At 46.5% G+C, this 16,992-nt stretch overlaps 1 protein-coding gene across 5 annotated transcripts in view; it reads left to right on the forward strand.

Annotated features, from left to right (window-relative positions):
• The window catches only part of PRKAR1B (protein kinase cAMP-dependent type I regulatory subunit beta), a 226,967-nt gene that overhangs the window by 27,911 nt on the left and 182,064 nt on the right, over positions 1-16,992 (forward strand). For all 5 annotated transcript variants that reach the window (XM_033915035.1, XM_033915033.1, XM_033915036.1 and 2 more), the window contains 2 exons: positions 6,227-6,397; positions 16,729-16,820. In XM_033915035.1, the coding sequence (XP_033770926.1) occupies positions 6,227-6,397; positions 16,729-16,820 (263 nt within the window). The remainder of the gene's footprint in view (positions 1-6,226; positions 6,398-16,728; positions 16,821-16,992) is intronic.

The raw sequence follows: 16,992 nt of genomic DNA on the forward strand, positions 1-16,992 counted from the left end.
AGCAGCCCTTCTCCCTTTGTTTTACCTCCCTCTGTCCATCATCACCTCCTTCCTGCTCCCCCTGTCCAGCAGTAGGCCTACCTTCATTTTTCTGCCCCCCCTATCCATCAGCACCTCTTCCCCTGTCCATCAACCCCTTTTTCCTGCTCCCCCTGCCCAGCAGTACACCTCCCTTCCTTTTTCTGCCCCTCCATTTCCGTGTGCTGCAGCATTTCCCTCCCACCCCACTTCTCTGTGCAGAATTTTCCTCCACCTCCATACCTTTCTCCTTACCTCCATGCCCTGCCATTCTCTTCCCCTCTACTCCCTTTCCTCCTTCAACTTCATCGGGCAGCAGCAGCAGCATTTATAATTAATTGCTGTTGCCGGCTTCAGGTCTTCCTCTCTGGCGGGTCCTGTCTTCATGAAAGCATGAAGTAGGTAGGACCCGCCAGAGAGGAAGGCCTGAAGCCGGCAACAGCAGCGAATTTTAAACGCTGCTGCCACACGAAGACGCCAGGCCTTAACCACAAAGCTGGGGGGGGAGGGTTTTAAAAGGTACAGCAGCGGCGGTGGTGGTGGTGGTGGTTTGAAAAGCCATCCTTTAAAAACTTGCCTGCTTTATTTTTAAATGCCGTCCGGGCTCGGCACCCGCCGACAGCCGTGGCAGCCGACATCCGCCTCGGGCCGCTGACAGCCGCAGCGGCCAACATCCGCCTCAGGGGGGAGGGAGAGAGAGAGCTTCGCACGCATGCGCACTCCTACCTGCGGTGCCCTACAGCTCACAGAAAACGGGCGCACGTAGGTGGGAGTGCGCATGCGCGGCTTAGGGTTTTATTATATTAGATGCATACTGTTTTGAATAGGAAATGTGTATTTTGGCTACTTGATAGTCAACTGCATTCAGAACATATAATTTGAAACATGTAATTTAGACAGTTTTAGATCTTAGGCAAATGCAGCGGCGTTATTAATTTAAAAATGTATATACCGCAAAAGAACTGCGGTTATGCATACATATTTAAGAAATGCTAAAACATGTTTCAACAAGATAAACACAAAAGACATTAAGGGCTCCTTTTACTAAGATAGTTTTAGTGCGCACGCTAGACCCTAACGCCTCCATAGAGCTTGCGCTAGTATTTTTTGTTTAGCGTGGGGTTTGCGCGTGCTAAAAACGCTAGCCCTAAGTTACGGTACCATTATTAAAATCTTCTTTTAAATTCATTCTACAAGATGAATCTATCTATCTTTAACTGGTGATGCCGGATATCCATTTATACAATAACTTGATATGTTTAACCCCTTCCTTTACAAAGCCGCACTAGCATTTTTAGCGCTAGCCACTGCTCCAATGCTCATAGAATTCCTATTAGCGTCCAAGCTGTTACCTCCATGGCTAGCGTGCCTTTGTAAAGGAAGGGGTTAAATTTCTACAGTCACCTCTTTGTATTTTTCTATTTCTACAGGTACTAGAAGGCAGTGGGCAAGAGATGTCATAAAGAGTCAGCTTTCTGTAATGTTGATTTTATGTTGTATATGGAAACTGTCTAGATATAGACTGTATATAACTTTTTATCAATAAATAAATAGACACATTCCTTATAAATTTAACAGCTGAATATATTGTCGCTAAGATATCTAAGTTATGGGGGCAATTCTGTAATTGGGCACAAGAAATTAAGCACCAGATTTTAACTTTCTTGACTGCTAGTCTAAAAAACATACTTGTAAGTGGGCAGAAATGCACGTACATTTAGGCCCGCTCACTTACGCCATGTTGGTAGCAGGCCTGAATGTGGCAGTTTAGCACATAACCTACAGTATTCTTGAGTTGTAAATGTTAGACACACCCTTGTTCCTCTCCCGTTACATGCTCCCTGCATTCTATATATGGTGCTCAAGTTTGCAAGTGCAATTTAATTGAGTAATGATCAATTAGTGCCAATAATTGCTGCTAATTGGGCACAATTTGGATTTATCTTGCTAAGCACTTTCTATAAAGAAACACATATATCTTTTAGCGTGCAGCTGAAAAGGCCGTAGGAGGGGCACGGGTGGGTCGGAGCATTCACTAAAGATGCACATACCGTATTAGAATTCAGAGGGTCCGCACCTAATTTACATGCAAGGCTTTATACTGGATTTCAGTTGGTGTAAATCCTCATGCCCAGCGTTGGGCATGGACCCTGGCGCGATGAGCTCTCCTGTAAACAGCACCCAACGCAGGGTGCCATTTGTAGAATAGTGGTCAATGTTCATTTTTGGGGGCACCCAGATTTGGGTAACGACAGAGAAAGCAGTGGGAATGGACAATGGGCAGTTCACGAGAGCCAGCGATAGGAGTCAAAGCATTGTTTATTTTAATCCATTGTTTTGGTGAACATAAGTGCCTGCATCAGGGGTCACTAATATAAATAAAAAATATAAAAACATGAGCATGTGGTCGTAAAAGTATAAAATGGAACAGGGGAAACAAAACCACAAACTCTAAAGCACAGAAACAGAGTGGAATTGTCCAAATCAGAATGGTGTCCTTCAACTCATCTGATAATTCAAATGCCTTTATTCATCCAAAGTTTCATAAATCCATCCAATGACTCATTGATCCGACATGTACATGTTTCGGCCTAACCAGCCTGCCTCAGGAGTCTTGTGAGTCTTCAAGAGGTGTATCCAAAAAACCATATAATATATGAAGATGCACACACTCTCTGAGCACAGCTGTTAAGCTAAAATCAGAAGTCGTAGAACGCTAGATATCATACCAGCCATGAAGCATATATATATAAAATCGGATGTATCTGTGGTGTGTATGTATGTATGAGGACACTGGTGAGATCGTGAGCACAACACTGTCACTCTGTGAAGATTCAAGCAAGGTCATATTAGCCCTGAAGAAACGGCTCAGTGCCGTGAAACGTTGGCATTTTAACAGACTGCTTTAAACACTCACAGTGGTTTCAGTTGCAAAATATCTCAGTCCTCAATTATTTTAACCTCAACAGCGAGTCGTCGCGCTATGGAAGTTTTTTAGCCAATGATGTGGAGGTGGTGGTTTGAGCTTGAGCTTTGAGGCTTTTTCTTCCATTTCAGCAGACTCTCAGCTACCTTTAAGTGGAGTTTTTTTGGCACTGCTTTATGTATGTATGTTCCAGCATAACTCTGAAATGCATGCCCAGGTTTCAACCAAACTTGGTACACATATGACTTACTATCTGGGGAAAAATACTTTGGGGGTGGGAAGGGGGTGACATGTAAAAATCGATCTGATACCGAAAGATTGGGAGATTAGCTAGTAAAAATATAAAAACATGATCACAGGGTCATAAAAGCATAAATAGATTAAAAACAGCTTTTCAATGTAATTTGTTTTTAATGTATTTACGCTTTTATGACCATCATGAAGTCGGTGACAGGCTTCAGTTGCCGACAGTGGGCACTCCTATGCGTGCTCAGACTGAGCACGCATAGGCGTGCCACTTATATGCTGCTGACCTGAGCATGTGCAGGAACATGGGCATAAGCGACTGAAGCACACCTCCAGTGCTAGAGAGGAGGAAAAAACCAGGGAAAGCTGATATAAAGGAAAGTTTTACTTTACTGGTAGTCCATCAGCAGTTCCAAAAAGAAAGTCGTATACTGTAGAACAGCGGTTCCCAACCCTGTCCTGGAGGACCACCTAGAGAATGACACGGTGACAAAATTCATCACCGTTCCCGTCCCCGCGGATAACCGCGGGAAATAATCCCATGCCATTTTCTAGTGTCTATTTCAACCTCAGTCCTTCTACACCAGCATTCTTCAAAGCAAAGCTTGCGGGTCAGTGGTTGTGGCCATTCATACTCTGATTCTTATATGAGCCAAGGATAATGAAGCCATTGTGACATCACTGATGTGATTGGCTCTTAGGCACTGGTGGAATGAGGCATTATGACATCACAATATCTGTTCTGGATACCAGAGACTGTCATTCTTTAGTGTCTATCTCAACCTCAGTCCTTCTACACCAGCATTCTTCAAAGCAAAGCTTGCGGGTCAGTGGTTGTGGCCATTCATACTCTGATTCTTCCCTCTCTCCTTAAAGAATGACATGAAGATGGTTTCCCGCGGTTATCCGCGGGGACGGGAACGGTGATGAATTTTGTCACCGTGTCATTCTCTAGGATCACCAGGCCAATCGGGTTTTCAAGCTAGCCCTAATAAATATGCATGAGAGAGATTTGCATATAATGGAAGTGACAGGCATGCAAATCTGTTCAATGCATATTCATTAGGGCTATCCTGAAAACCCGATTGGCCTGGTGGTCCACCAGGGCAGGGTTGGGAACCACAGCTGTAGAACATCTCCTCCAGTGTGACCTTGAAATGTAAAGACGAGCAAAACCCTTACCTGAACCTTACATTCTGCAGGACCTGCGCTCCCAAAACCCCACATAGTTCAAATATGCACATAACACTTAACCTGTGGACCAAGTGAGGCTCAGGGCCCAGGCGCTGAAGGGCACCAAACACCTGGGGCTGTGATGTCACCAGCCCGTAAGTTAAGCTCCATATGGCTTGAACACTTTCCCCCTCCTCCTCCTCCCTCTCCTGGCACCGCTGCCCGGTCCTGGCAGGGTGTGGCTTCATAGGCCAGCTACTACGCGAGGGAAGGGCCAGCCTTTCCCCATCTTCTACGAAACCGCGCTAGCAGTTTCTAGCACGGGGAGCCATGCTGCTCCCGACGCATATACGAACTCAATGAGCATTGGAAGCAGCGCGGGCCATTCAGTGTGGCTCTCTGCGCTAAAAACAGCTAGCGCGGTTTCGTAGAAGAGGGGGTTGGGGTCAGAGGAGGGAAGTGCAGTCCCTACTCTCTCTTCTAATGCCACCGCTTGACACTGACACTGGCCCTCCGTCCTTGCGTCCGCTGGCCTACGAAGCCATATCCTGCTGAGACCTGGCAGTCTTGTTAGAGGAGGGAGGAAGAAACTGGCTAGGTGTAGGGTGGGGCAGGACATAGACCAGGGCATCATAATTAGAGAATGACACGGGGAAAAATTATGTCACCGTCACGTCCCCGGACCACCATCCTCTGCACCGCCCCGTCCCCGCTGGTCCTTTCACCGCACCATCATTTAAATTTCTCCAGAATTCTACTGTACAACAGCTCCCCCTTCTGCTTCTATTCCTTTCTCTCCTCTCTTCTACCTTCCAAAGTATTTGGATCAATGCTGTCTTGTTAAAATGTTTATTTTATTTTTATTTTTCCTCTAACTCTACTTTTCACTTCTCTATTACCCTCCAGGTACTTTAGTTAGATTGTGAGCCTTCGGGACAGTAAGGGAATTTTTCAAGTACCTTTCTTATTTCTAATCTTAATGTATATTTTCTGTAAACCGCTTAGAACCTAACGGATGTAGCGGTATATAAGAAATAAATTACATTACATTACATTACATTACATCCCTGTCTCTGCCGTCCCCTTCACCGCCCCGTCACTGTCCCCGCTGTCTCTTTCACCGCCCTGTCACCGTCCCCGTCTTCAGCGTCTTCTCCTCTCCATCCCCCCATCCCCAGCACCCTACACGCGGTCCAGCAGCTCCCTCCCACCGGCCAGCCATGCATTTCCCTCCCTCCCTCCTTTTCCCTTACCTTTTCTTCTTGAAACTGGCGATTTCTATAAGGCTACGAGCTGTATTACAGCCGGAGCCTTGAAGTTGCGTCAGGTTGCCTGCTAGAAAAGTCTCCTCCGATGCAACCGGAAACAGGAAGTTGCGTCAGAGGAGACTTTTTCCAGCAGGCAACGCGACGCAACTTCAAGGCTCCGGCTGGAGAGAGTGGGCTGCCGGATTGAATGCTAGTTCACCGCGCGTTCACTACTTGTTCACCGCCCCGTGCTACCATTCACCACTCCACGGGGCGGTGAATGGCCTGACCCCTGAACTCGCGGTGACCATTTTTTTTGGTCACCGTTTTGGCGGGCTAGCCACGGGTAACAACCACCGTGTCATTCTCTAATCATAATCTCTTAAGTCATCCCTGACCCTCATTATAGAATTATGCTGTTAGATTGTTAGCTGTCCAGGGACTGGGAAATATCTACTGTATCTTAATATAACTCACCTCAGGTTATCACTGAACAAGGCATGAGCCAAATGCAAATGAATATATATTGTTTGTGTATCTGAATTTGTTCATGACAGTGGTTGTTTAGGGATCTGTTTCTTTCTATATTTACATGTTTGCATGTGTTCATCTACAGGAAGAATGCAAACAGCTATTAGCACGACAGAAATCCAATTCTCAGTCAGATTCTCATGACGACGAAGTTTCACCTCCACCTCCTAATCCAGTAGTAAAGGCTCGTCGCAGAAGAGGCGGTGTTAGTGCCGAGGTTTACACTGAGGAAGATGCCGTCTCTTACGTTAGAAAGGTAACCGTTGAAGTATTTCTTGGCCTTGTTGACTTCATTACGGCTTCAGTATCTAGTAGGGTTGTGCGTTCCAAACAGTTCCATTTCATTTAGTTTCCTGTGTCTTTTACACAACTTTTAAATTTTGTTCCCCTCTTTTTTTTGGCAAAAAGGTACACTTTTGCTGAAATAATGCACAATTTCAGCAAAAGGATATGCTATTCCTGAAATACCTAGGCAACGAACCGAAACATCAACCCCCCTCGTAACATCACCACATACCTGAACTTGCAAACTGTTAACCCAACCCCCAATCACTAAATATGAACACTCTATTCAACTTACGGAACATTTCTACTTATGTATAAACAACTTGGCACTTCATGGCCTTGCAACACACAAACTGACGTTAACATTATTAATGTTATCAAATGTACACCGCTATACTCTTTAATTCGTTGTACGAGATATTCACTGCTATACTCTTCAACTCGCTGTACGTAAAGTTTCTCTTTATGTTTATTGTATTTACAGTTTCTTTTATTGTAAACAGTTTCTTATATTGTAAACCGCCTAGAAGTCGCAAGATTGTTGGCGGTATATAAAAATAAAGTTATTATTATTATTATTATTTCGACAAAAGGGCACGCTCCTTTGAAAAAATATACACTATTGACAATATATGAAAACCCTGAAATTTCAGGTTTTTATCGTATGGTTTCAGGCTATAAACAAGGGGCCTGATGTTAACAAAAAACCCAAAATGGCTGCGCTCCTAAATTTGGGCTCCTAGTTAGCCTTTTAAATATATATCCTATTTTCAAACAAACTTGCCCCCCCACCACCACACTTTTACAAAGCTGTGCTTGCGGCTGCCACTATGTTAATAATAATAATAACAGATTATATACCGCAATACCGTTAAGTTCTATGCAGTTTACAAAAGATTAGTGAAGTACAAGTTGAGAGAAGTTAAGGGATTGGAAAACAGGAGGGGGATAGGACAGGAGAACCGTTATAGAGGGGGATGTAGAGGAACGGGTCAGCTGTCTAGATATTGCAGGAACAGGTGAGTTTTGAGGTGAGTGTTAACTGCCCCGAATCCCATAAGAATTGAAAGGGCTTCGGGGCTTTTTCTGTGTGGCAGCTGCAAGCACGGCTTTGTAAAAGAGGGGGGTTAGAAGCCTAAGGGCCCAATTCCATATATGTCACCTATAAAAATCGGTGCTGACTAGTGTCGTCTAAGCGTGCTCGGTCAGCGCTCAGTGTTTAACTTTTAGGCGCATCCTATTTATGTCAAGATTTTCTTGACCTAAAAGCCTGCGCCTAAGTTATCCTCTTCATAACCTCTAATTTCTTATTATGTCCTTCCCTCATTTATTGAATTACCTGTAAACCGTGCCGAGCTCTATCTTTATGGAGATGATGCGGTATACAAACTTAAGCTTTAGTTTAGTTTCTCTTCCTCTTTCTCTTTTTTTCTCTCTCTCTCTTCCTCTCTTTTTTTCTCTCTATTATTCTGTCTCTCTTTTTTCTCTCTCTCCTTTTTTTCTCTCTCCCTCTCTTTTTTTCTCTCTATTCCTCTCTCTCTCTTTTTTTCTCTCTCTCTTCCTCTCTTTTTTCTCTCTCTTCCTCTCTTTTTTTCTCTCTCTCCTTTTTTTCTCTCTCCCTCTCTTTTTTTCTCTCTATTCCTCTCTTTTTTTTTCTCTCTCTCTTCCTCTCTTTTTTCTCTCTCTTCCTCTCTTTTTTTCTCTCTCTCTTCCTCTCTTTTTTTCTCTCTCTCTCTCTCTCTTTCTCATTCTCATTAAAAGTCATCATGTATGCAAGTAAATTAGGGAAATCCCTTTTCTTCAAATTCACTGACCTTTGGAACAATCTCCCTGCCCCACTGTGGAACCTAGGCTCATTCCAATTATTCCGAAAGCATCTGAAAACCTGGCTTTTCTCCAAAACGTAAAGCTATCTATTTAAAATGTAAAGCTAGCTATCCTCTTCATAACCTCTAATTTCTTATTATGTCCTTCCCTCATTTATTGAATTACCTGTAAACCGTGCCGAGCTCTATCTTTATGGAGATGATGCGGTATACAAACTTAAGCTTTAGTTTAGTTTCTCTTCCTCTTTCTCTTTTTTTTCTCTCTCTCTCTTCCTCTCTTTTTTCTCTCTATTATTCTGTCTCTCTTTTTTCTCTCTCTCTCTTTTTTCCCTCTCTCCTTTTTTTCTCTCTCCCTCTCTTTTTTTCTCTCTCTTCCTCTCTCTCTTCCTCTTTTTTTCTCTCTCTCTTCCTCTCTTTTTTTCTCTCTCTCTTCCTCTCTTTTTTTCTCTCTCTCTTCCTCTCTTTTTTTCTCTCTCTCTTCCTCTCTTTTTTTCTCTCTCTCTTCTTTCTCTCTCTTTTCCTCTCTCTCCTTTTTTTTTTCTCTCTCTCTCTCATTCTCATTAAAAGTCATCATGTATGCAGGTAAATTAGGGAAATCCCTTTTCTTCAAATTCACTGACCTTTGGAACAATCTCCCTGCCCCACTGTGGAACCTAGGCTCATTCCAATTATTCCGAAAGCATCTGAAAACCTGGCTTTTCTCCAAAACGTAAAGCTATCTATTTAAAATGTAAAGCTAGCTATCCTCTTCATAACCTCTAATTTCTTATTATCCCAGGACAAGCAGGCAGCATATTCTTGACTGATGGGTGACGGCACCGACGGAGCCCCGGTACGGACACTTTTAGAGTGATTGCACTCTAAGAACTTGGAAAGTTCTAGAGACCGCACCGCGCATGCGCGAGTGCCTTCCCGCCCGACCCCGATTCGCCTTCCCGCTCGCGTAAACTTTTTCGGGTTCTTTTTGCCCTTCCATTTTTCTTCTTTAAAAAAAAAAAAAAAAAATTTTCTCTTGTTTTGTCGAGTTTTCTTGATTTGACCCGGCGGGGCCTACTGCCATTATCGAGGCCTCGGCCTTCGATTTGGCAGAAGCCGTTTTTCCGTTCATGCCCCCTCAGCCCGGGTTCAAGAAGTGCCAGCGGTGTGCACGGCCTATTTCCCTAACAGACCCGCACAACTGGTGCCTTCAGTGTCTGGGTCCGGAACATCAGGCCTCTACCTGCACCCGCTGTGCCACTTTGAAAAAGCGGACTCTCAAAAATCGAGAGATACAGCAGAGACTGCTTTTCGGCACCGACATGTCCGATCCCACGTCTTCGGCGCCGGTCTCGGTACCTGTTTCGTCGGCACCCACCTCATCGACGCCACGCGATACCGCGTCGACGTCGCAGCATGCAGGTAAGCCGGCTAAGAAGCCTTCCCCGCTGGAACGTCCTCCGGTCTCCATTGCAGAGAGTCCAATCCTGCCGACCGTGAGGCGCCAGCGGAAGCGCTCCGCCCCTATTGAGGTGAGTCCCTCGACATCGGGCTCCTCATCTCCGGGGCGTCGAGCGGCACCGCAGGTACCGCAGAAGAAAAAAGCGGTACCGGTGCCCTCCCTTGATGATCGCATTGCGGCCATCTTGCAGGTACAGCTGAAGGAACAGCTCAAACAACTCCTTCCAGCTCTCCTGACACCGAGCCCTCCGGTATCGGTCCCCACTGAGCAACCGGTACCGATCGTGGAACAGTCTGTATTGTCACCATCCACTCCTTCGGTACCGGTACACTTGGCCTCATCGGCATCGATGCCTGTCCTCGCACCGGAGCCCAGGTCTCATCACCAATCGGTTCAGACATCGGCTCCGGTGCGACCGATAACATCGCCCGGTACCGCGTCGGTGAGGTCGGGTAAGTCGGTACAGAAGTCCCGACACCGAGAACCATCCACCCCTGAGTCTCGGGACCGTGGTCCCCATGTTCGAGACCCTGATCTGTGGGGCGACTCTGAAGAACCCCTTCAGTCAGAAGGTGAGTGTTCATCAGAGGAAGACGAGCCTGTTCTGCAGGATATTTCCTCCAAACCTGATTCCACCTCTTTCTCTTCTTTTTTAAGAGATATGTGTGAATCTCTTTCCATTCCTTTGGAGGCTGAGTCTAAAAAATCCAAAGCTTTTTTGGACGCTCTTGATTTTGACCAGCCTCCAAAGAAATTCTTGAAACTCCCTTTACATGACATCCTGAGGGAGACCTTTTACAAGAATCTGGAGACTCCTCTTACTATCCCGGGAGCTCCTCGCAAATTGGATTCCCTTTATAAAGTAATCCCCATTCCTGGTTTTGATAAACCACAGCTCTCTCATGAGTCTCTTCTTGTAGAATCCACCCTCAAGAAGTCCTTGGGAGCTAGTGTCTATGCCTCTGTCCCTCCTGGCAGAGAGGGTAAAGCCATGGACAAATTCGGTAAGCGACTTTACCAGAATGCGATGCTTGCTAATCGTTCTGGTAACTATGCTTTTCATTTTTCGTTTTATTTAAAGCATCTCCTTACCACCATGGCTTCCTTTGAGCAGTACCTTCCTGTGGGAAATCGTGAGGCTTTCCATCAGTGCTCTTCAGCTCTTTTCCAGCTCAGAAAATTCATGGTAAGGTCTATATATGACACTTTTGAGCTTACCTCTAGAGCAACAGCCATATCTGTAGCCATGCGCCGTTTGGCTTGGCTCAGAGTCTCTGAGCTTGATGTTAATCATCAAGACCGGTTGGCTAATGCCCCATGTTTAGGGGATGAGCTGTTCGGAGATTCTATGGACTCAACGACCCAGAAGCTCTCGGCTCATGAAACCCGCTGGGATACCCTTCTTAAGACTAAGAAGAAACCTCCACCTTCACGGCCATTCAGACAGCAAACGGCCTATCAGCGGCGTTTTGTGGCTCGCCCCTTGCAGCCTTCCACTCAGCAACCTAGGAGGCAGCGGCAACAGCAGCGGCAAACACCTAGGCCTCAGCAGCAACAACCAGCTAAGCAGCCTCCTCCACAAAAATCGACTCAGCCCTTTTGACTTGATACTCGAGGGCATAGCCAGCGTTCAACCATCTCCTCTCCTCCCTCAACCGATAGGAGGACGACTGTCTTTCTTTCTCAGCCGGTGGGAAGTTATCACTTCGGACCAGTGGGTCCTCAACATCATCCGCCACGGCTACTCTCTCAACTTTCACACCCTTCCGGGCCTAAGTCTACCAAAAGAGTCTGCTTTGCACACTCCTCAATCTGCCCTCCTTTGTCAGGAGGTTCAGTCCCTCCTGCTTCTGAACGCCATAGAGGAAGTTCCTCTGGACCAAAGAGGGCAAGGATTCTACTCCCGGTATTTTCTAGTACCCAAGAAAACAGGAGACCTCAGACCTATTCTAGATCTGCGAGATCTCAACAAATGTTTGGTCAAAGAAAAATTCAAGATGCTATCTCTAGCTACGCTTTATCCTCTCCTCGATCACAACGACTGGCTATGCTCTCTCGATCTCAAAGAGGCCTACACTCACATTCCAATTCATCCGGCCTCCAGACAGTACCTTCGTTTCATGATCAATCACTGTCATTACCAATACAGAGTGCTCCCCTTCGGTCTTGCCTCCTCTCCAAGAGTGTTCACAAAATGTCTGGTAGTGGTGGCAGCGTTTCTACGCTCCCACCACCTTCAGGTTTTTCCCTACCTGGACGATTGGTTAATCAAGGCCATTTCATCTCAAACTGTTCTTCTGGCCACCAACCAGACCATCTTTTTTCTACAACTACTGGGGTTCGAAATCAATATACCCAAGTCTCACCTTCTGCCTACGCAGAGACTTCAATTCATTGGAGCGGTACTGGACACGGTCCAGATGAGAGCCTTTTTGCCGGACAACCGTCTTCACAACCTCCAATCGCTCTGTCAGCAGGTGCTGTCCCAGCACTCCATTTCTGCAAAGCAGATGATGATTCTCTTGGGTCACATGGCCTCCACAGTTCATGTCACACCCCTGGCACGGCTTCACCTGCGCACTCCTCAATGGACCCTGGCTCTCCAGTGGTCTCAAGCGACAGACTCTTGCTCACGACACATATCTGTGACATCGTCTCTTCGTCAGTCTCTGCAATGGTGGTTGATATCCTCAAATCTCTCCAGGGGCCTTCTGTTCCATCTGCCTCCTCATCATCTGGTCATCACCACCGACGCCTCCCCTTATGCATGGGGAGCTCATCTGAACGAGTTCCAAACTCAGGGCCTTTGGACTCCTCAGGAAAAGAAGCATCACATCAATTTCCTGGAACTCAGGGCAATGTTCTATGCCCTCAAGGCCTTCCAACACCTTCTATTTCCTCAAGTCCTTCTAATTTGCACAGACAACCAGGTGGCTATGTACTACATCAACAAGCAAGGGGGAACGGGCTCTCGCCTCTTATGCCAGGAAGCCCAGAGAATCTGGTCTTGGGCGTCCTTGCGCCACTTATTCCTGAAAGCGATTTATATTCAGGGAGAACAGAACTTCTTAGCGGACAAGCTCAGCAGAGTTCTCCAACCCCACGAATGGACTCTCGACCCATCGACTCTACAGTCCATCTTTGCACAATGGGGCACTCCTCAGGTGGACCTTTTTGCAGCTCCTCACAATCATCAGTTGCCCCAATTCTGCTCCAGACTTTACTCTCCTCACCGTCTGGCAGCGGATGCGTTTCTTCTGGATTGGTCCAATCTATTCCTTTATGCTTTCCCTCCTCTGCCTCTCATGCTTCGGACCTTGTTCAAACTAAAGAGGGAACGAGCCACCATGATCCTGATTGCTCCACGGTGGCCCAGACAGCATTGGTTCTCCCTTCTACTTCAACTCAGTTCCAGGGATCCATTTCTACTTCCACTGTTTCCATCTCTGCTTACACAGGATCAGGAAACCCTCCTCCATCCCAACCTGCAGTCTCTACACCTGACAGCTTGGTATCTCTCGGGCTGACTTCAGCTGATCTTTTGTTATCTCAGCCTGTTCGCTCCATCCTGGACGCCTCCAGGAAACCAGCCACTCTACAATGTTACCATCAAAAGTGGACGAGGTTTTCTTCTTGGTGCCTCCTACATCATCATGACCCCAAGTCTCTTGCAGTGGAACCTCTATTGGATTATCTGCTTTCTCTGTCTACTTCTGGTCTCAAGTCTACTTCCATCAGAGTTCATCTCAGTGCCATTACGGCCTTTCATGAGCCGGTCCAGGGGAAACTCCTTTCAGCTCATCCCCTGGTCTCCAGATTCATGCGAGGTCTTTTCAATCTGAAACCACCTCTCAAAGCACCTCCGGTGATCTGGGATCTGAACGTGGTTCTTTCCGTCTTGATGAAGCCTCCATTTGAACCCTTGGCTACTGCCTCTTTCAAGTTTCTCACTTGGAAGGTACTTTTTCTTATTGCTCTCACCTCTGCCAGGAGGGTCAGTGAGCTCCATGCACTAGTTTCTGATCCACCTTTCACTGTCTTTCATCACGACAAGGTGGTTCTACGTACACATCCAAAGTTTCTCCCTAAGGTTGTTTCTGAGTTCCATCTCAACCAATCTATTGTACTACCTGTTTTTTTCCCTAAACCTCACTCTCATTCCGGGGAACAGGCTCTTCATACTTTGGACTGTAAGCGGGCTTTAGCTTACTATTTAGACCGTACTAAGCCCCACAGATCATCCCCCCAACTTTTTCTGTCCTTTGATCCTAATAAGTTGGGACGTCCTGTTTCTAAGCGTACGCTATCTAATTGGCTTGCTGCGTGCATTTCATTCTGCTATGCTCAGTCCGGACTGACACTGGAAGGTTCTGTCACGGCACATAGAATTAGAGCTATGGCAGCATCTGTAGCTTTCCTCCGTTCCACACCCATTGAGGAAATCTGCAAAGCTGCTACGTGGTCCTCAGTCCATACTTTTACACCTCATTATTGTCTGGATACTTTCTCCAGACGGGATGGACATTTCGGCCAATCTGTTTTGCAAAATTTGTTTTCCTAATGGCCAACCTTCCCTCCATCCCTCTTTTTGTTAGCTTAGAGGTCACCCATCAGTCAAGAATATGCTGCCTGCTTGTCCTGGGATAAAGCACAGTTACTTACCGTAACAGGTGTTATCCAGGGACAGCAGGCAGATATTCTTGCGTCCCACCCACCTCCCCGGGTTGGCTTCTTAGCTGGCTTATCTTAACTGAGGGACCGCGCATCGGGGTGGGGCGGGAAGGCACTCGCGCATGCGCGGTGCGGTCTCTAGAACTTTCCAAGTTCTTAGAGTGCAATCACTCTAAAAGTGTCCGTACCGGGGCTCCGTCGGTGCCGTCACCCATCAGTCAAGAATATCTGCCTGCTGTCCCTGGATAACACCTGTTACGGTAAGTAACTGTGCTTTATGTCCTTCCCTCATTTATTGAATTACCTGTAAACTGTGTTGAGCTCTATCTTTATGGAGATGATACGCTATACAAACTTAAGGTTTAGTTTAGTTTAATTTAAGTTAGGATCGCAATGGCTCCTAACTCAATAACAGATGCCTAACTCAAAAAAACACCCATAATCCACCCCTAACCATACCTACATTTCATTAGGCATTTTGCACTAGGTGCCTAACTTTCAATTAATACCACTTAGTGCCAATGAAGAGATGCTGATTTAGTAGGGCTCCTAGATCTTTACATACCCGGCCCCCAGGCCCACTCAATTCCACCCATTCCCGCCTCATTACGCACATGCCGTGCCCCGGCCTCGCCCCAGCCCTGCCCCCTCTCTGCCTGCTCGTCTCGGTCGGGAGGGCATCCACGCATGGGCAGATGTCCCTCCTGACGCAATCTGCTTTTCAAAACCCGGACAAAGTGCCAGATTTTGAAAAGGCATCCAGGCATTCCCTCTAAAGAGAGGACATATCTGGATAAATCCGGACATCTAGTAACCCTATGATTTAGCCTCTTACTCAATTAACGTTAGGTGCCTACCCAGTGACGTAGCAAGGGAGGTTGGTGGCCGAGGTAATAGCGCCAGATATTGCCGTGCCCCCTCCCTCTTTTTCCGCCCCCCTCTACTCTTCCCCACTGATTGGGCATCCCCCCAACTCTTCCCTTCTGCTTGCGTGTCCCCCTCTTAAAATGTTCACCGGCGCAAGCAGCATCTTCCACCCGCTGCTCGCACTGGCATCGTCTCTCTTCTGACATCAGAACCAGAACGTGACATCAGAAGGGAGGTGACGCCAGCGTGAGCAGCAAGTAGAGGATGCTGTTCGATCTGACAAACATTTAAAGAGGTACGCGGGGGGGGGAGGGGGCGGAGAGGAGGAGAGGCGCTGGCACCCGGGGTAGTCCGCCTTCCAACCCCCCTTACTGTGACACTGCGCCTAATATTAGGGACACTATAGAATTAGGGGGTGAGTGCCTATCTTCTTTTGAGTACAACTGTAAAGGGAGTGTGGCCATGGGAGAGGCATGGGCAGGCCAGGGGCTTTCCCAGGATTTAGTCATGACGTTATAGAACAGGGGTGTCAAATGTCGGTCCTCGAGGGCCATAATCCAGTCGGGTTTTCAGGATTTCCCCAATGAATATGCATGAGATCTATTTGCATGCACTGCTTTCATTGTATGCTAATAGATCTCATGCATATTCATTAAGGAAATCCTGAAAACCCGACTGGATTGCGGCCCCCGGGGACTGACATTTGACACCCCTGTTATAGAATGATGTCATTTTCCTCCCTAAGATGGGTGCCAGCATTACACCAAATTTGAGCAGGTGTAAATCTAGCATCCAAAGTTAGGCACTAGAGTCACACAAAGGCCCGGATTCTCAATCCGGCATGGATTTTCTAGGTACCGGTAGGCGCCCATACCTCCATTAAAAATGCCGTCCATACACTGTTTTTAACTGAGATTCGAGGCGAATACCGGCGCTGGAATCACGCCTACAAAGGCGCTTCAGGCTGCCGAATGCCAAAGTAGGCGTGGCCAAAGCCAGAAGTGGCGTTAGCCAGCCTAAAGTGCCTACCTAGGCGCTATTCACTCAAAGATAGGCGTTGGATGTGTAGGCCTGGAAAATCCCGGCCTACTTTTCCGGCACCTATCTTTCGCGTCAGCGCGATTCTGAAACCAGCGCCGATGCGTGATTGGCTTGCGATCGACGGCTGCTTTTGAGGCAGCTGGCGATATCGACGCTGGTTTGAGAATCCGAATCAGAGTTAATATTCTGCATAGATGCCTTATGCAGAATACCAGTTTAGCATGAATCTTTCCGGTACCCAACTTTAGCCATTGGGCAAGACTTGCTTCGTTATTGAGAAGCCAATTTGTGAGCTAGAGCATTTGAAAAACTAGTATAAATCATTTGATTAATTGAAATCTGCTTGAAAAAAACCCCAAAACAAACCACCAGAGAACAGTACAAACTATTTGGAAGCTATAATACATTGTGATTTGGGCTTTTATGCTGGAACTACAGTAAGGTTTTCTTTTCCCAAAGGTTATCCCAAAAGACTATAAAACAATGACTGCTTTGGCCAAGGCAATATCAAAGAATGTGCTCTTTGCCCATCTGGATGACAATGAAAGAAGGTATGTATTTGTATTGTAATTATGCATATTTTGAACTTGGAGACCACATTATACTGAAGGTCCGATGCTCAAAAGCCCACGTTAAAATCCTGGGCACCATTGAAGTGTTGGTAAATTTTCCAATTATCAAAACGATGTTCACAAGCAAATGAGGTTCATGGAAATTCCATTA

Source organism: Geotrypetes seraphini, chromosome 11 (assembly GCF_902459505.1).
Source record: "Geotrypetes seraphini chromosome 11, aGeoSer1.1, whole genome shotgun sequence".
Classification (NCBI taxonomy): Eukaryota; Metazoa; Chordata; class Amphibia; order Gymnophiona; family Dermophiidae; genus Geotrypetes; species Geotrypetes seraphini.